This window comes from Zalophus californianus, chromosome 7 (genome assembly GCF_009762305.2).
Source record: "Zalophus californianus isolate mZalCal1 chromosome 7, mZalCal1.pri.v2, whole genome shotgun sequence".
In the NCBI taxonomy this organism is placed as follows: Eukaryota; Metazoa; Chordata; class Mammalia; order Carnivora; family Otariidae; genus Zalophus; species Zalophus californianus.
This window is the reverse complement of record NC_045601.1, coordinates 50,326,039-50,341,586: the sequence shown is the minus strand read 5'-3', so window position 1 is coordinate 50,341,586 and position 15,548 is coordinate 50,326,039. Positions and strand designations below refer to the sequence as shown.

The 15,548-nt window shown below is 39.4% G+C and overlaps 1 protein-coding gene and 1 pseudogene across 5 annotated transcripts in view; both read right to left on the bottom strand.

Moving 5' to 3' along the window:
* Nucleotides 1–1,103: 1,103 nt before the first annotated feature.
* On the bottom strand, nucleotides 1,104–1,727 carry LOC113927584 (annotated as a pseudogene).
* Nucleotides 1,728–10,190: 8,463 nt separating this feature from the next.
* The window catches only part of REV3L (REV3 like, DNA directed polymerase zeta catalytic subunit), a 177,266-nt gene continuing 171,908 nt past the window's right edge, over nucleotides 10,191–15,548 (bottom strand). For all 5 annotated transcript variants that reach the window (XM_027601335.2, XM_027601333.2, XM_027601334.2 and 2 more), the window contains one exon: nucleotides 10,191–10,668. In XM_027601335.2, coding sequence (XP_027457136.1) covers nucleotides 10,528–10,668 — 141 coding nt within the window. In that variant the 3' untranslated portion in view covers nucleotides 10,191–10,527. The remainder of the gene's footprint in view (nucleotides 10,669–15,548) is intronic.

The window sequence follows — 15,548 nt, the reverse complement described above, 5'->3', positions numbered from 1 at the left end:
TTTTTTTTTTTATCATGAATGGATGGATGTTGTACTTTGTCAAATGCTTTTTCTGTGTGTATGGAAATGATCAGATGGTTCTTATTGTGATATTATCATTGATTTGCAAATATTGAACCACCCTTATAACCCAGGAATAAATCCCACTTGATTGTGGTGAATGATTTTTTAAATGTAATGTTGGATTTGGTTTGCTAATACTTCATGGAGGATTTTTGAGCCTATGTTCACCATAGATATTGGCCTATAGTTGTCTTTTTTTGTAGGGTCTTTATCTGGTTTTGGTATCAGGGTAATGCTGGCCTCATAGAATGCGTTTGGAAGCTTTCCTTCATCTTCTGTTGTTTTGGAATAGTTTGAGAAGAGTAGGTATTAACTCTTTAAACGTTTGGTAGAATTTGCCTGTGAAGCCATTTGGTCCTGGACTTTTGTTTGATGGGAGTTTTTTGATTACTGATTCAATTTCTTTGCTGATAATTGGCCTGTTTAAATTTTCTATTTCTTCCTGTTTCAGGTTTTTTTTTTTAGCATCACCTTGATTTATTTTCCTAGTCTTTTTTTTTCCTCAGAAGGAAAAATAATTTCATCAAGAAAACAAATGTTCCTGCCAAAGTGAAAGAATATCTTTTAATGCTTTTCTTAAAAAAAAAGAAAGTCAACACTGAATTAGAGCATGCTGTGCCCCCTTCCCCATTTTTGCTGACCAAAGTTTTTTTTTTTTTTAAATCCACTGGCAGAAAACAAGATATTTTCCTCAGATAGGATGATTGTATTTTATTGCTGCTTTGTTTAGTATATATTTTTCTCAATTGGGAAGAAAAGAGTACATGAAAAAATTAATAAGAAAAGTAGTTTACATGGTCATAACACATAAATTGCTGCCAAAAGACAAAAAAAGTAAAAAAAAAAAAAAAGATTTTAAATGTAAAATATCACATAACTTCAAAAAACTTACCTCAATTTTCTACCATGTATCATGTACTCTAAGTCAACTTTCTAAATAGGATTACAGTCCTTTATTATAAGCCCCTAGTGGTCCTATGGTATACATTTAAAAAAAAAACGCTACTAGAAAATTTTTCTGTTCTTTGTGTTTCTGCCTATTGTGTACTTAAGCTATAGATAATTTTTTAATAAAAAGCCTACATAGGTATAAATGCAATAGTTAACTGATCCTGTTTGCTCGCGTCCTTTTCATGTTCCACAGAAGGTGGCATCTATTAGTCCAGCATCTTCTCCTGTTTCTTCCCTTCCTTTTTCTTTTTCTTAGATTCTGCTTGAGGTTTGGGCTTAGTCAGCTTGCCACAGGGCTTGGAGATGGTGAGTGTCTTCTGGCAGTCGGCGTTGTGGAGGGCTCCCTTCACACTTCCAGTTCTGGTCTTCAAGGCTGTATTCGGGTCGCATTCTCCCCAGGCCTGGAACTGGTTTTGCACTCCGCTCCAAATTGCTTTTTCAGTTGCGGGGGATCTTACATCTCTGGGTCTTCATGGTTGGCTTACACTCGGCTCCAGTCCGGGTGCCCTCCCTGTGCCCAGGCTACAGTCCCCACTGGTGGGCACGCACACACACTCCACTGCCATTCCCCACAGTCAGACTTCTTCACTTTTTTTTCCTGACTTCTCTTTCTTCCCCGCTTCAGCAGTGTCCACAGCTGCCAAGATGAAAATGAATGCCAGGAAGGCGGCTGCAAATTTTCGACACGGCTGCACGTACTGTTGGTACTGCATTTTGGACTTGCAGACGCCGCATGCGCTCGGGCTGCCTTTGTTGAACGCAGCGAGGCTCTGCGCTGGCCGCGCGCTGCGGCTGCGCCCTCGCTCCCGGACGGTGACGGCCCGAGCTCCCGCTCCCCTGTGCCCGCTTGGGCTCGTCCTCCGCGCGGCGGCTCCCTCGGCGGGATTTGGGACAGGCGGGCTGGGGAACCCGATCCAGCCTCGGCCCCCGCTGCGCCCTGCCGGGGAGGGAACGGAAGCTCAGTTTTCAGTTTTGATAGGTTGTATGTTTCTAGGAATCGATCCACTTCTAGGCTGTCCAATTTCTTGGCGTACAGTTCTTCCTGATACTCTCATAATTTCTGTGTGTTGTTGTTATTTCTCCTCTCTTATTTGTGATTTTATTTATTTGGATCCTTTCTCTTTTTTTCTTGATAAGTCTGGTAAGATAAAATAAAATTATAAAATAAAATAATAAAATAAAATAAAATTTATCAATTTTATTAATTTTTTTCCCCCAGAGAACCAGCTTCTCCTTTCACTGATCTGTTCTATTGGTTTTTTTTAGTGCTATATCATATATTTCTGCTCTAATATTTATTATCACCTTCCCTCTGCTGGTATTAGGTTTTGTCTGTTGTTCTTTTCCTAGCTCCTGTAGGTGTAAGGTTGGGTTGTTCATTTGAGATTTTTCTTGCTTCTTGAGGTAGGCCTGTATTGCTATAAACCTCCCTCTCAGAACTGCTTTTGCTGCATCTCAAAGGCTTTGAACCGTTATGTTTTCATTTTCATTTGTTTCCATGTACTTTTTAATTTCTTCTTTTATTTCCTGGCTCATCCATTTATTGCTTAGTAGCATGTTATTTAACATCCATGTATTTGCAGTCTTTCCAGATTTTTTTCTTATGGTTGACTTCTAGTTTCATAGTGTTGTGGTCAAAAAAGGTGCGTGGGATGACTTCCATCTTCTTGAATTTGCTTGTTTTGTGGCCTAATATGTGATCTGTTCTGGAGAATGTTCTGTGTGCACTTGAAAAGAAAGTGTATTCTGCTGTTTTAAGATGGAATGTTCTGAATATATCTGTTAAATCCATCTGGTCTAGTGTGTCATTCAAAGCCACTGTTTCCTTGTTGATTTTCTGTTTAGATGATCTGTCCATTGCTGTACATGGGGTGTTAAAGTCCCCTACTTTTATTGTATTACTAATGATTCGTTCCTTTATGTTGTTAACTGTTTTATGTATTTGGGTGTTCCTTTGTTGGGTTCATAAATATTTACAATTGTTATATCTTCTTGTTGGAATATCCCCTTTATTATTATATAGTGTCCTTCTTTGTCTCTTGTTACAGTCTTTGTTGTAGTCTATTTTGTCCGATATAAGTGTTGCTACTCCAGCTTTCTTTTGACATCCGTTTGCATGATAGATGTTTCTCCATTCCCTCACTTTCAATCTGCAGGTGTCTTTAGGTTTAAGATGAGTCTCTTGTAGGCAGCATATAGATGGGTCTTTTTTTTTTTTTATCCATTCTGTCACCCTATGTCTTTTTATTGGAGCATTTAGTTCACTTACATTCCAAGTTATTATTGATAGATATGTACTTATTGCCATTTTATTACTTTTTTTGTGGTTGCTTTTGAAGATTTTCTCTGATCCTTTCTTGTCTTTCTTGCTTTCATGGTTTGCTGGATTTCCTTAGTGATATATTTGGATTTCTTTCTCTTTATTCTTTGCATATTTATTAGTGGTTTTTGATTTGTGGTTACCATTAGGTTTGTATATAACATCTTCTGCATATAGTAGTCTATGTTAAGTTGATGGTCATTTAATTTTGAACTCATTCTTTATTCCTCTCCTCCCCATGTATCAGGTATATAGTGTTATATTTTACATCCTTTTATTTTGTGACTTCCTTGACTCATTTTTTTTTTAAACAGAAATATTCATTTTTACTGCTTTTTGTTTCCTATCTTCATACTGTGATTTTGGTCTTTCCTTTCCACCCAAAGAGTCCCCTTTAATATTTCCTGCAGGGCTGGTTTAGTGGTCATGAACTTTTCTTTGTTTGGGAAACTCTATTTCTTCTTCTATTCTGAATGATAGCCTTGCTGGATAGAGTATTCTTGGCTGCAGGATTTTTCTCATTCAGCACTTTGAATATATCATGCCATTCTTTTCTGGTTTGGGAAGTTTCTGCTGAAAAATCCCCTGATAGCCTTATGGGGTTTCCTTTGTATGTAACTGTCTTCTTTTATCTTGCTTTTTTTTTTTTTTTTTAAGATTTTATTTATTTGACAGAGAGAGACACAGCGAGAGAGGGAACACAACACAAGCAGGGGGAGTGAGAGAGGGAGAAGCAGGCTCCCCGCTGAGCAGAGAGCCCGATGCGGGGCTCAATCCCAGGACCCTGGGATCGTGACCTGAGCCGAAGGCAGACACTTAACGACTGAGTCACCCAGGGGCCCCTGTCTTGCTGCTTTTAATATTTTTTTGTTATCACTGTATTTTGCCATTTTAAATACAATATGTCTTGGTGTGGATCTGCTTTCATTGATTTTGCTGGGGGTCCTCTGCTTTCTGGATCTGGATATCTGTTTCCTTCCCTAGATTAGGGAAGTTTTCAGCTATTATTTCTTCAAGTAAATTTTCTTACCCCTTTTCTCTCTCTTCTTCTGGGACTCCTATAATATAAATATTATTATGTTTGATGCTGAATTCCCTAAGTCTAATCTCATTTTGCATAGTTCTTTTTTTCTCTCTTTTGTTCAGCTTGATTACTTTCCATTACTCTGGCTTCTAAGTCATTACTTGGTTTTTCTGCTATTTCAGGCTATTTGTTCCTTGAGCATGTTTCTTATTTCATTTATTGAGCCCTTTATCTCTGCTATATTATTCCTTATCTCTGTGTTGATAGTCTCACTGCTGTATTCTATTCTTTTCTCAAGTCCCATGAATATCTTTATTATCATTGCTTTAAATTCTCCATCAGGCATGTTACTAATACCTGTTTCACTTACATCTCCGGCCGTGGCCTTGTCCTGTTCTTTCATTTGGGACCAATCCCTCTGTCTTCTCATTTTGTCTAAGTCTCTGTGCCTGTTTCTCTGTGTAGGAAAGTCGGCTATGTCTCCCCTTCTTGAGGGTAATGGCTTTGTGAAGAAGAGGTTCTGTGGTGCTCTGCAGTGTAGTGTCTCCCATTCCCCGGGCCCTGGCACTTCTGGGAGTGTCTCTAGTGTGTGCTGGTGTACTCTGTGCTGCTGTGTCCTGGCTGCTTTATCCTTCGGGCCAGTCGTCTGCAGAGGCTCTCTTTGTCTGCTGTGGGGAGTGTTGGTCCCTGGCCTGAATGTGGTGAATTTTAACTGGGTGTGCTCTGGTCGGCTTGTGAAATGAGACCAGTGGCTGCTGCCACTGGAACTAAAGCCTCTCAAAACTCCTGGGTTAGGAGATGTGGTATTGGCAGGAGTTTGGGTTCGTCTTCTTGGGGAGGGGGCCCACCGCGCTGCGACTGAGGCAAGCATGACAGAGAAGGGTGGTTTTTCTGGAGTGCACTGGGGCAGGGCTTGGTGTAAGCAAGTCATGTAGTGAGTGTTGGCTCTCCCTGCACGGGTTCCCACAGGTGGCTCTGTTTATGCTGAGGTGCAGGGGAGGGAAATAGCACCTATTAGTTCCTTTGTTCTCAGAGGGATCTCACTGTGAATGCTCCTTCTCTGGGACATGCTCTGAGATTAGCAACTAACCTCTGCACTCTGTGCCTCAGGGCTCTTCAGATTGCTGTTTTCATGCTGCCTGTCCAGAGGCTACTTGCCCAGCCTTTTCTCCAAGAGCAGCCCCAGTGTCCTCCAAGCTCTCCCAGAGCCAATCACACTGACCTTTAAAACTCCGGGCTTTAAGCCCCACTGGTTGCAAGAACTCATGAAATCTGGGCTCGCTTGCTTTCTAAGCCAATTGCTATGGGGATTAGTTTTTCCCATGCACTCCCCTGTGTGCCAGACTGTCTCTTGCCCTTCTCCATGACTGTGGCTCCCTCCCCGCTACAGTGGCCACGATCCATTTCTCTCCCAAGCTACATCCCCACACCTCCTGCCTTCTTCGATTTGGCCTCTTCTCTGTCTTTAGTTGTGGTGTTTGTTCTGCCAATCTTCAGATCAGTTTCTGGGGTATTTAGGATGATTTAGTGGTAGTCTAGTTGTATTATTCGTGGGATGAGGTGAGCCAAGATCCTCCTACTCTGCCACCATCTTCCTTGTAGTCTCATTTGAATGCATTTTAGAGCTCTATATTTCTACTCTCCCCATCCCATTTTGTTTTTGATGTCACAATTTAAATCTTTTTATCTTGTTTATCCAGTAACAAATTATTGTAGTTATGATTTTTTTTAAAAATAGTGGTGAGAGTGGACATCCCTGTCTTGTTTCTGACCTTACGGGAATTGCTGTCCGTTTCTCACCAGGTGGGCATTTTAAACCCTTCAATTCACTGTTATCAGTAATGTAAGGGTGTTATGCTGGTGGTGGGTTATGTTGGGGAGCACATCAGACATGATCTCTGACTTCATGATATATACAATTTATTGGAGACACTGATATCCAATGTTGGCACATACAATTAACTAATTATTGGGACGCCTGGGTGGCTCTGTCAGTTAAGCGTTTGCCTTCGGCTCGGGTCATGATCCCAGGGTCCTGGGATGGAGTCCCACATCGGGCTCCTTGATCGGCAGGGAGCCTACTTCTCCCTCTGCCTGCCGCTCCTCCTGCTTGTGCCCTCTTTGACAAATAAATAAATCTTAAAAAAAAAAAAACAAAAACCAAACCTGTAATTATTATGAGCCAAAGAAACACACAGTGATGTGGGACTATAGACTTGGCTTTTGGTGTTTTGCACCTTGGCAGGGTGTGGGGCAGAGGGTCTCACCTCATTGTTGAGGATGCAGATTGCCAGTTAATAATTCCCCTGTTCTTCATGGTATAGGTAGTCCTGCCCCCATTAGTGCCCAGTGTCTCCAAGTTCAGTGCCTCTCTGGTTTTCATTTGCTATAGAGTTAAGACTAAACTGTATGGGGGTGGGCATGGTCACCCACGTATGTGGAGTCAGGGTGGTCTGACTGCTCACTTTAAATAATTGGTTCCCACCTGGGGTCTTCTATTCCTAAGCTTTTCTGGAGTTCGGTAATGCTGCCTTTCTCTTTCTTATTTTTGGGTTCATCCTATAGGAGAGGAAGAGGCAAAAAAACCCCACAAAAATAAAAAAAACCAAAAACCAGTGTCATTACTTATCTGTCTTTCCCAATAGATCGTGACATACTTGAGGACAGTGGATTGCCTTGGTATCTCTAGATAAGCAAAATGTGTGGCACCTCTTAGGTGCTCAGTATTTATTGAATAACTAATACATTTGTGTAACTTTTTGCATCCACCCCTATTCCCATTCATAAAGCCTCTATCACATAATCAGGGCAGGTGGTATTTATCCTGTTTTCAAAGAATGATTGTTTTTAAACTTCTTAATCTCTATGACCAAATTTTAGTGGCTTTGCCAAAGGGTTGCATTCACAGTAGCAATTATGAGTACCAGGGTATGGGTCTCCTTACTCCTAGGCCACTATTTCCCTGGAATCTTCCAATCCTTCCCGCCCAATAAAGGCACCTGTGATGGCATCAGTAGCAAATTCAGGTAAAGACTCAGGCAGTAAGATGGTATTTTGATTTAAAAATGCCTCCTCTCTTCCTGGTCACATTCTCTCCTCCCCAAATAGACACACAAACCTGATTTTATAAATCTGAGAGTTCCTCTACAAGATATTTGCTCTGTAAGCCACTCTTGGAGCTTGGCCCAAGTGACAAGAGAGCTTATGGGAGTGGACAAGGCAACAAGACAGACACAGCAGATTCCATGCTGTCTTAGGACTTCCTCCTCAGACCTCATGACTAATTTCCTGTATAAAGCTACTTCTGAAGCAGAACTCTGGGGCATTAGTGGTATTAGATTTCATTCATGTCTACGAAACCCCAAATGGCTCAAGGCCACGTCTCATCGGATCAGGGGCCACCGGGTGAGGTGTCATGGGGAGCACTAGTAGAGCGCACAGGCTGACTGTCCTGTGTAGCCCCCAAATAGCTACTTGTGCACTGCTGCCTTCTCTCTCCCTGCTCTGTTCGTGGCAGCGCCCTGATGTCATTTGTAGTCAGGATTTTTACTTTGTAAAATCAAATATGTGATTATCTTAAGAAATACTATTCTGAAGTGGAGAGGAACTTACAAGCTTCTTTGATAGGCCCTAAAAGAATATCCCTGTAGTTCAGTTATTATGAAAATGAGAAGAGAGTAGATGGAAAGCTCAAGATTACAGAGCTGTAAGAATTTACTGGCATAAAATCAGCTCTGCAAGGGAATTTTAGGTCATCAGGGCAGCACACTTGATGGCGGGGACTGTGTGCCTCCTGAGACTCATGGCAAGGGGCCTGTGACCCTGGGCAGGGGCGAAGAGTCCACAGACTCTCTGGGTGGCCTGCTCCAGCCCTGGCAGGACTATGCCGTCTAAAAGTTCCGTAACTGCTCTGTGTTCACATTTTTATGTCCTGACCTTCTTCACAGACATAGAAAATTGAAGTTCATACGGAATTGAATATTATAAGTTCAGCATTTGCCTGTTTCCCACCGTTGACTGGGACCTCTGTGGGGGTGGGACAGAGAGACAGTTGTAAGTAGCTTTTGTTAATACTTTACACCTAGGGAAAGGCACTGGTGGGAAGTGGGCAGAATGAGAGAAAATGATGTTTTAACAAAAGGGGATGTTTAATGACATTCTCTCTCCAGCATTACTCAGAAATAGTTTTTGTGGTCTGGGTGAAAGACAAAACTATTAATAGATTAATAGTTTTGAAAAGGCAGGGAAAATGCTTATGAAAGTATGCTGCAAGCTTCTTGCAAAATTTTTTTTTTTGGTTAAGTCAACACAGGTGACAGTTACTGAAACAGCAAATGAATCTCATTAAAAGGCAGTTAGGCTGCAGACTCTGAGGACGGTGTTCCAAGGGATGTACTTCCTATGAAAAGGGAACCAGAGATTATGGGAAGAGCGTAAAACGGAGCCAGTTTTGGGTCCTCGTGGTTTGATAACCATTTGTTAGTTTGGCTGTGTTCAATTATAAAGAGCTGGAGAACAGTTACTCTGTTGAGAATACCGTATCTGGTTACTAGGGGAAAGCTGATGCAAGTGGGAGTCCTGCTAGCACAGAACTTAGAAAAGACAGAAGAGTTTAGCAATGACTGCCATGCAAGGGTAACAGAATCCCAGTTCTGAGGCCAGCCCCAGCCTCCCAAATAAAAAAAAAGTCCTTCAAAGTGGGGTTCGTCTCTACAGAACTTAGGGGAAATATGTGCAAAAACAGGATTTGTAGCTCTGTGATTCCATATTTACCATCTCATTTTTGGAAACGAATCCCCCTGCAGTATTTGGAAGTCCTGATTTGGCAATGGAAGACCTATTTCTGGTATACAACCTATGTTAAAATAAGAACTGCTTTCTATTGAAAAAATTGGCAATTTTAAAAAAAGGAATAATGTAATTATTTCTTTCCCTCTGGAAAGTCCTGGCTTCACCATTAATTGTATCTAAGTGAAAGTGTACAAAGAAAGAAAATCTACTAACAAATAGATTCTGGTAACTACAAAAGGATGAGAGCTGAATTTTTTCTAGACTACTTTTACTGCCACTTTTTTTTATCAAGTTTTGGGTGAGGGAATTTGCATCAATTAAATTGACCATATTAAAATTTAGAAAAGAGTAGGGTAAGATGTAACCAACAGAGGAAGATAATAATCACACTGCCGTATTTCATATTTTATTCAACTTTAATATGGTTTCCATTAACTTTTAAAACAAAATGATTTCCAGTTTAGAAAACAATGCACTGACCACATAATTCCTTTTTCATTTTATACAGTTATACAAATATTCTAAATACACATTTGTGTTCAAGATGATGGCAAATAAGATTAACTGTACAGTACATAAGGAAAGAAAATATTTTAAGCATATTTAGAAGCAATAGAAATGTCTATACAAAACAAGCAAAAATGGAATAAAATTTATTTTTAAAGTATTGCAACAGGCCCACAGGTTTGTAACAAAAATGTCTTTGCACAGTTCCTCACAATGCCCCAGGAATAGCTAAAGCAAGACAGCGGTTTTAGAAAATAACGTTTCAAAATGCTACACATGGTACTACTGTTTGCACAGTTTGATCAAAATAACAACTCTACTCTGAGTCAAGCAAAACCTAGAGGAAATATACCTAACAACTTGAAAATCATTTGTATAAAATTCATTGCACATTATTTTACTCAGTTGTTTGAAAAGTAAAAAAGTGTATTTACAAAATATTTCGCAGTCAAAATTATAAAGTGAATGAGTATCTCTAAGTAACACGTCTTGATACAGACAGTTCAAGGAAAACACACGAATGGTTTTTTTGTGTTTTTTTTTTTTTTTTTTAAAGAGGTTTTCAGTGCTCCTTCCACAGGGAAGTAAATATCATCTACTCAAATGGATTTACAAGATGTTACACATACTGGAGCAAATTCAACACATACGTTATAAAAGGATGAAGAATTATTTGTACATTGTAAGAAGTGAGCTATTCAGAGATCAACAAGTACAATTTTTAATTCAGTTAGCATAAAAGCCTTCAGTCTTCAGGTAAGAGACAGTGAACATACTTGACTTGATGAAAGTTGAGAAAGCACCATGCACAACAGTTTAGTGGTAAACACTGAAAAAAAAATAGCACCTGGAATTCTGTGATATTGACAATTTAAAACTGGTCTAGTAATTGCCGGAGATATGGTGCCTTGGATAATTCTCTATTTACCCGGGAGAGTTTGAAAAGTACTGGGCAGTTCAGAGAAACACACGGGATATGTCGATCAAAGCACCCTGTACAGTTCTTGCATATCTGAAAGTATAAGAGGAATACATAAAACAATAGGAAAGTCCCTATATATAGGTGTTAACAACAAACTTGTATAATCCCTCCTCTCTGACCCACCATAAATTACTGGAAGACATATGAGACTTCATACATTACAGAAAGTTTCACTAATTTTCATCTCTGAAGCCTAGCTTACCCTAATGGATATTACAGGTTACCCATGAACAACATAGATTTGAACTGCACAGGTCCACTTCTATATGGATTTTTTTCCCAATAAACTTCACAGTACACTACTATAAATGTTACAAAATTCTTACAGGGAAGCTAAAGTTTTTCTCTAATTTATGATTTTTTTTCTCTAGCTTACTTTAAGGATACAGTATATAATCCATGTAACATACAAAATAGGTGTTAATCAACTGTTATCAGTAAGGCTTCCAGTCAACAGTAGGCTATTAGTAATTAAGTTTTTGGACAAAATTCCTATGTGGGTTTTTGACTGGGAGGGGGGCAGTTACCCCAACCCCTATGTTGTTCAAGGTCAATGGTATATTAAGATCCACGAATAAGCGACCCAATTACCATTAAAGACTATCTTTTTTTTTTTCAAATTACTCAGATTTATCTTTTTAGGTGCCAATAATAAAAAAGTGATCCATTTTCTTATTCCAGAAGAGAAAATGCCAGTATGGAAAAAACCCCAAAAGATATTAATTAGAAAGTATTAGTCTAGACCAGTAGTTTTCATACCTTGCTATACATGAGCTTAAAAGTATACTGACACCCGAGCCCCATCCCAGACCAATGAATCAGAATCTCCAGGCAAAAGAGCCTAAGGATGTGTACTTTTTAGGGCCCCCGGGTGATTCTGATGTTTAGTAAGATTTGACTTAAACAAAAGTAATAAGGCAATTTTTAACAGAGGAGAAGCATTTATGTCTTAATACAATGATCAGATTTTTAACAAAGTCTCAGGTCACATATATGTTAAAAAGATTATAAAACATGAAAAACATTAAAAAAATTAAAAAGGATATTAAATGTGGACCCAAGGATCAAGCAAATACAGGCTGGATTTTTTATTTGAATACTGTATCCAAGTGATTTACAAAATGGATACCAAACAGCTGCCTCTACTCTAGATGATCTTCTAAGAGAAAAATCAAACTGCTTTAGTTAATTCTTGGATCTGTATCTCAAAAGAGCTTCTGTTTTAGAGATGTCTCAACATTTTTGTTCTTTGCCCCAGTATCTTCCAGTCAATAAAGGGCATGTTTTCCTGAGCAGACTGGTTACTGTATTCAGTATTATGATACTGTCCAAGCAAACTGCTGAGAAACTGTGTACTTACTCAGCGTGCTCTCAGAAGACTACGCTGTTCACCAAGGAGCCTCTGCCAGGGGGCTCCCATCTCTTCCCAAATACAGAGCTTCTGTATTACAGCTATGTGTCAGGTGCCCGGCAAACTGATCAATATTTATCCACTCTATGTGCCTGATAAGCCAGGATGGAATTACTTGCCTCTTTAACTCAATTTTTAGTTTCAAGATCCATTACTGGAGCACTATAGCTCAATTCAGCTTATGTTTAAAACTTGAAACACTACAACCTGGATACTTACTTTTTAGCTCATAAGGAGGCAGACATTAAAAAAAAAAAAAGCCTGCTTTAGTCTGTCTTTTTGCTATCCTTTGAAAATTTTTGAAAAAATAAGGCTGATCAGTTGCTTATTTCATTCATTTTCACTCTTTCATGTTTATTATTAAAAGTGTTTAAGGTAATGAATTTTTTTGTTGAGATCAGATCTGCTATGGCTGTCTAGAATCTTATGTGTAGTGTTTGAGAGAATTTCCAAGTGGAATGATCATTTTGTTTTCTGAGTTTATAATGAATTAGTAGCTTTATAGCATTGTATTGATAAAATATCTAATATTTCTAACTTCTTAAAATTTATTAAGGCTTTTTAAAAAAAGATATTATTTATTTGAGAGAGAGAGTACGAGCAGGGTGAGGGGCAGAGGCAGAGGGAGAAGCAGACACCCCACTGAGCTTGGAGCCCGATGTGGGATTCGATCCCAGGACCCTGGGATCATGACCTGAGCCGAAGGCAGACATTTGACTGAGCCACCCAGGTGCTTCTTATTAAAGCTTTCTTTACAGACTAACACAGGGTCAATTTTTTTGACATTCGTTGTAATGCTTGAAAAAAGGTATATTCTATAATATTGGGTTTCAGAGTTTGATATATAATCATAAGGTCTACCTTATGTTGTTTACATCTTTAACTGTACTTTTTTGATCACTTGATTGTTCTTGGGTGGAGAAGCATATGAAAATGTATTACTAATATTTGTTTCTTATTATATTTCCTATAATTTCTGCTTTATGAAAATTCCTACAGATTACTTAGTACCCAGGGGACACACATTTTAATTCTCTTGAAAAATGCTTTAAACTTTAAAATATCTTTTGAAAGATGATGAGCCATCCTTACTTATAAACAGCATCCCTTCTTTTAAACTATTTCTATATAAGAACTAATCTTGACCGAGGGTTCTAGTTAAATCGATGGCACCGACTAGTGCGGTGTATGTTACTGAGGGCAGAAGACAGGAAGGTCCAGGGAAGAGACCAATCACAGCCTTTGACTTCAGTGTAGCTCTGGAGGTCCTGCTCACATTTGCGCCTTGTAATAGAAGCCAACAAGAGAATTTTCTATGAGGGTTGGTTGCTATCACCAGGGCAGCAACCTATAAAACAGAAGCTGGGAACATCCAGTGGACTTCAGTGGCTGCACCGACTAGAACCTTAAATTAATACAAAGTGGCTAAAAGTTGGCTGGTAATCACGCCAGTTACATACTGCTGTGCATTCAGCAGGAAGCTGTTCATTCATTCAGACTTTTACAGACTACCCCCACGGGCTCGACTCTGCTCAGGCCCAGCCGTCTCAGCAGTGAGAGAGGGGCAGGGCCTCTACCCTCACTGGGCTCACTAGCTTTCTAGTGGGGGAAGACAGACCTACACCTCATCACAGCAAAGCAGAACAGGTTATGGCAGGAGCCCACTGCAGGGAAGGCTTCACCGGGTCTAGGGGTTCAAGCTGATTCCTTGTAGATGATGATTAATGGCGGTAGAGGAAAGCATTCCAGACAGAAGGAATAGGATTTCTAAAGGCCAGAACAGGGGAGAAATTAAAATGCATTCATGGACCTAAAAGTGCAGTATGGCATGCATGGAGGGTCGAGTGTAATAGGGAGAAGGGTAAGCAATGCTGACAGAGAGGTAACAGGTAGGCGCCAGAATGGAGACAGACTTATAAAGCACACCTAAAGAATTTGAATTTTATCAGAGAGAAAGAGAAAGCACCAGACTTGTACTTTTAAAATATAATTCTAGCTAGTGTTAAGAATGGAGTCAGTAGCGCCTGGGTGGTTCAGTTGGTTAAGCCTCCAACTCTTGATTTCGGCTCAGGTCATGATCTCAGGGTCGTGAGTTGGAGCCCAGTGGTAGGCTCTGTGCTCAGCAGGGAGTCTGCTTCTCTCCTCCCCTCCCTCTCCCTGTGCCCCTTACCCACTCGCACATGTGCACTCTCTCTCTCTCAAATAAATCTAAAAAAAAAAAAAGAATGGAAACAATGGCAGGTAGGAGGTTGTCGCAGGAGTTTAGGGGAGAGAGAATGGATGATAACAGAAGGACTACTTAGAGGGTGGAAGGGGAGAGGGAAAAATCAACTTATTTCAACAAGCTGGGCTTTCTGTGGTTGCATCAAAATAATCATACCTTTACGATTCCACCATCTTTAAGGAGATCTGTTTAATGGATTTCTGGATGACTGGCCGTGCTCTCTAAAACTTAAGAATTTCCTGCCAGTACTAACTGTAGCAGTTAGAATGGTGCAGAGGAAATAGTCTGTGCTTTACCAACCCTTAATCATCTTTATATTTAAATATTCAAATTCTTAAGAGCCTTCTCTCTCCCTGTTCACCTTTGTGGCAGCTAAGTTTTACTGAGATTGTGGACTGACACTCTGTCTTGATTCAACAGCTTCTTTACCTTGAGGACAAGGTGCAGAACCTGGCCTTCACATACTGGTTTGGATTACTTTAGGACTGTGAGGAATGATTGTATAAGAGAATTTACAACGTTGGAGCTAGAGGGGCCTATAAAAGAGCATTCTGATAAAACAGGCCAAAGGATAAGGCCAATATTATGAAGTCCAGACTAGAATCCTGATGTCTTTATTATCAGCATGATTCATTTTCCACTAACTCACACTACCTACCTCTTAATTATTTGGTTTTCAAACATTTCAATAACTTTATATATTGCTTTTCTAAAACAAGACAAAACAAACTCCACTCCAAAATTGAAAGCTAAAAACACGAAATATGATGGTATAAGATATAATCATTCCTTTAAGAAATACACTACTTTGTTTTTAAAAAATGTGCTAGATAATTTTTCTTCAGATTTCATTTTCCAACTTATTTCAAGAGATTTCTGTTATTTCTGCTAGAATTCCCACATCTGAAAAATCATCTCTGCATTTTATGTCTGTATTCCAGCCAGCTGCTTATTAGCAGTGTAACATAGGGCAAATTACTTAACCCTTCTGTGACAGTTTACTCATTTGTAAGAGTTCTCTGGCACAGATTAAGACTCAATCATGTTAACTATTTTCTATCTGGACTCTTAGAACTGTGAGCCTTCCAAGTTTATTAGCAATCCTCTATGACAATCAGATTTTTATGAGAATGGTATATAGATATGGTAGAGAAATTGGTACTTCCTTTTAAAAAATACTATTATAAAAGAAATTGGGTAGAAGAACACTGTAGTTCTAAGTTTTAATAAACACACTATTCCATAAAAACAAAAAAATAAGTTATGAAACAACTA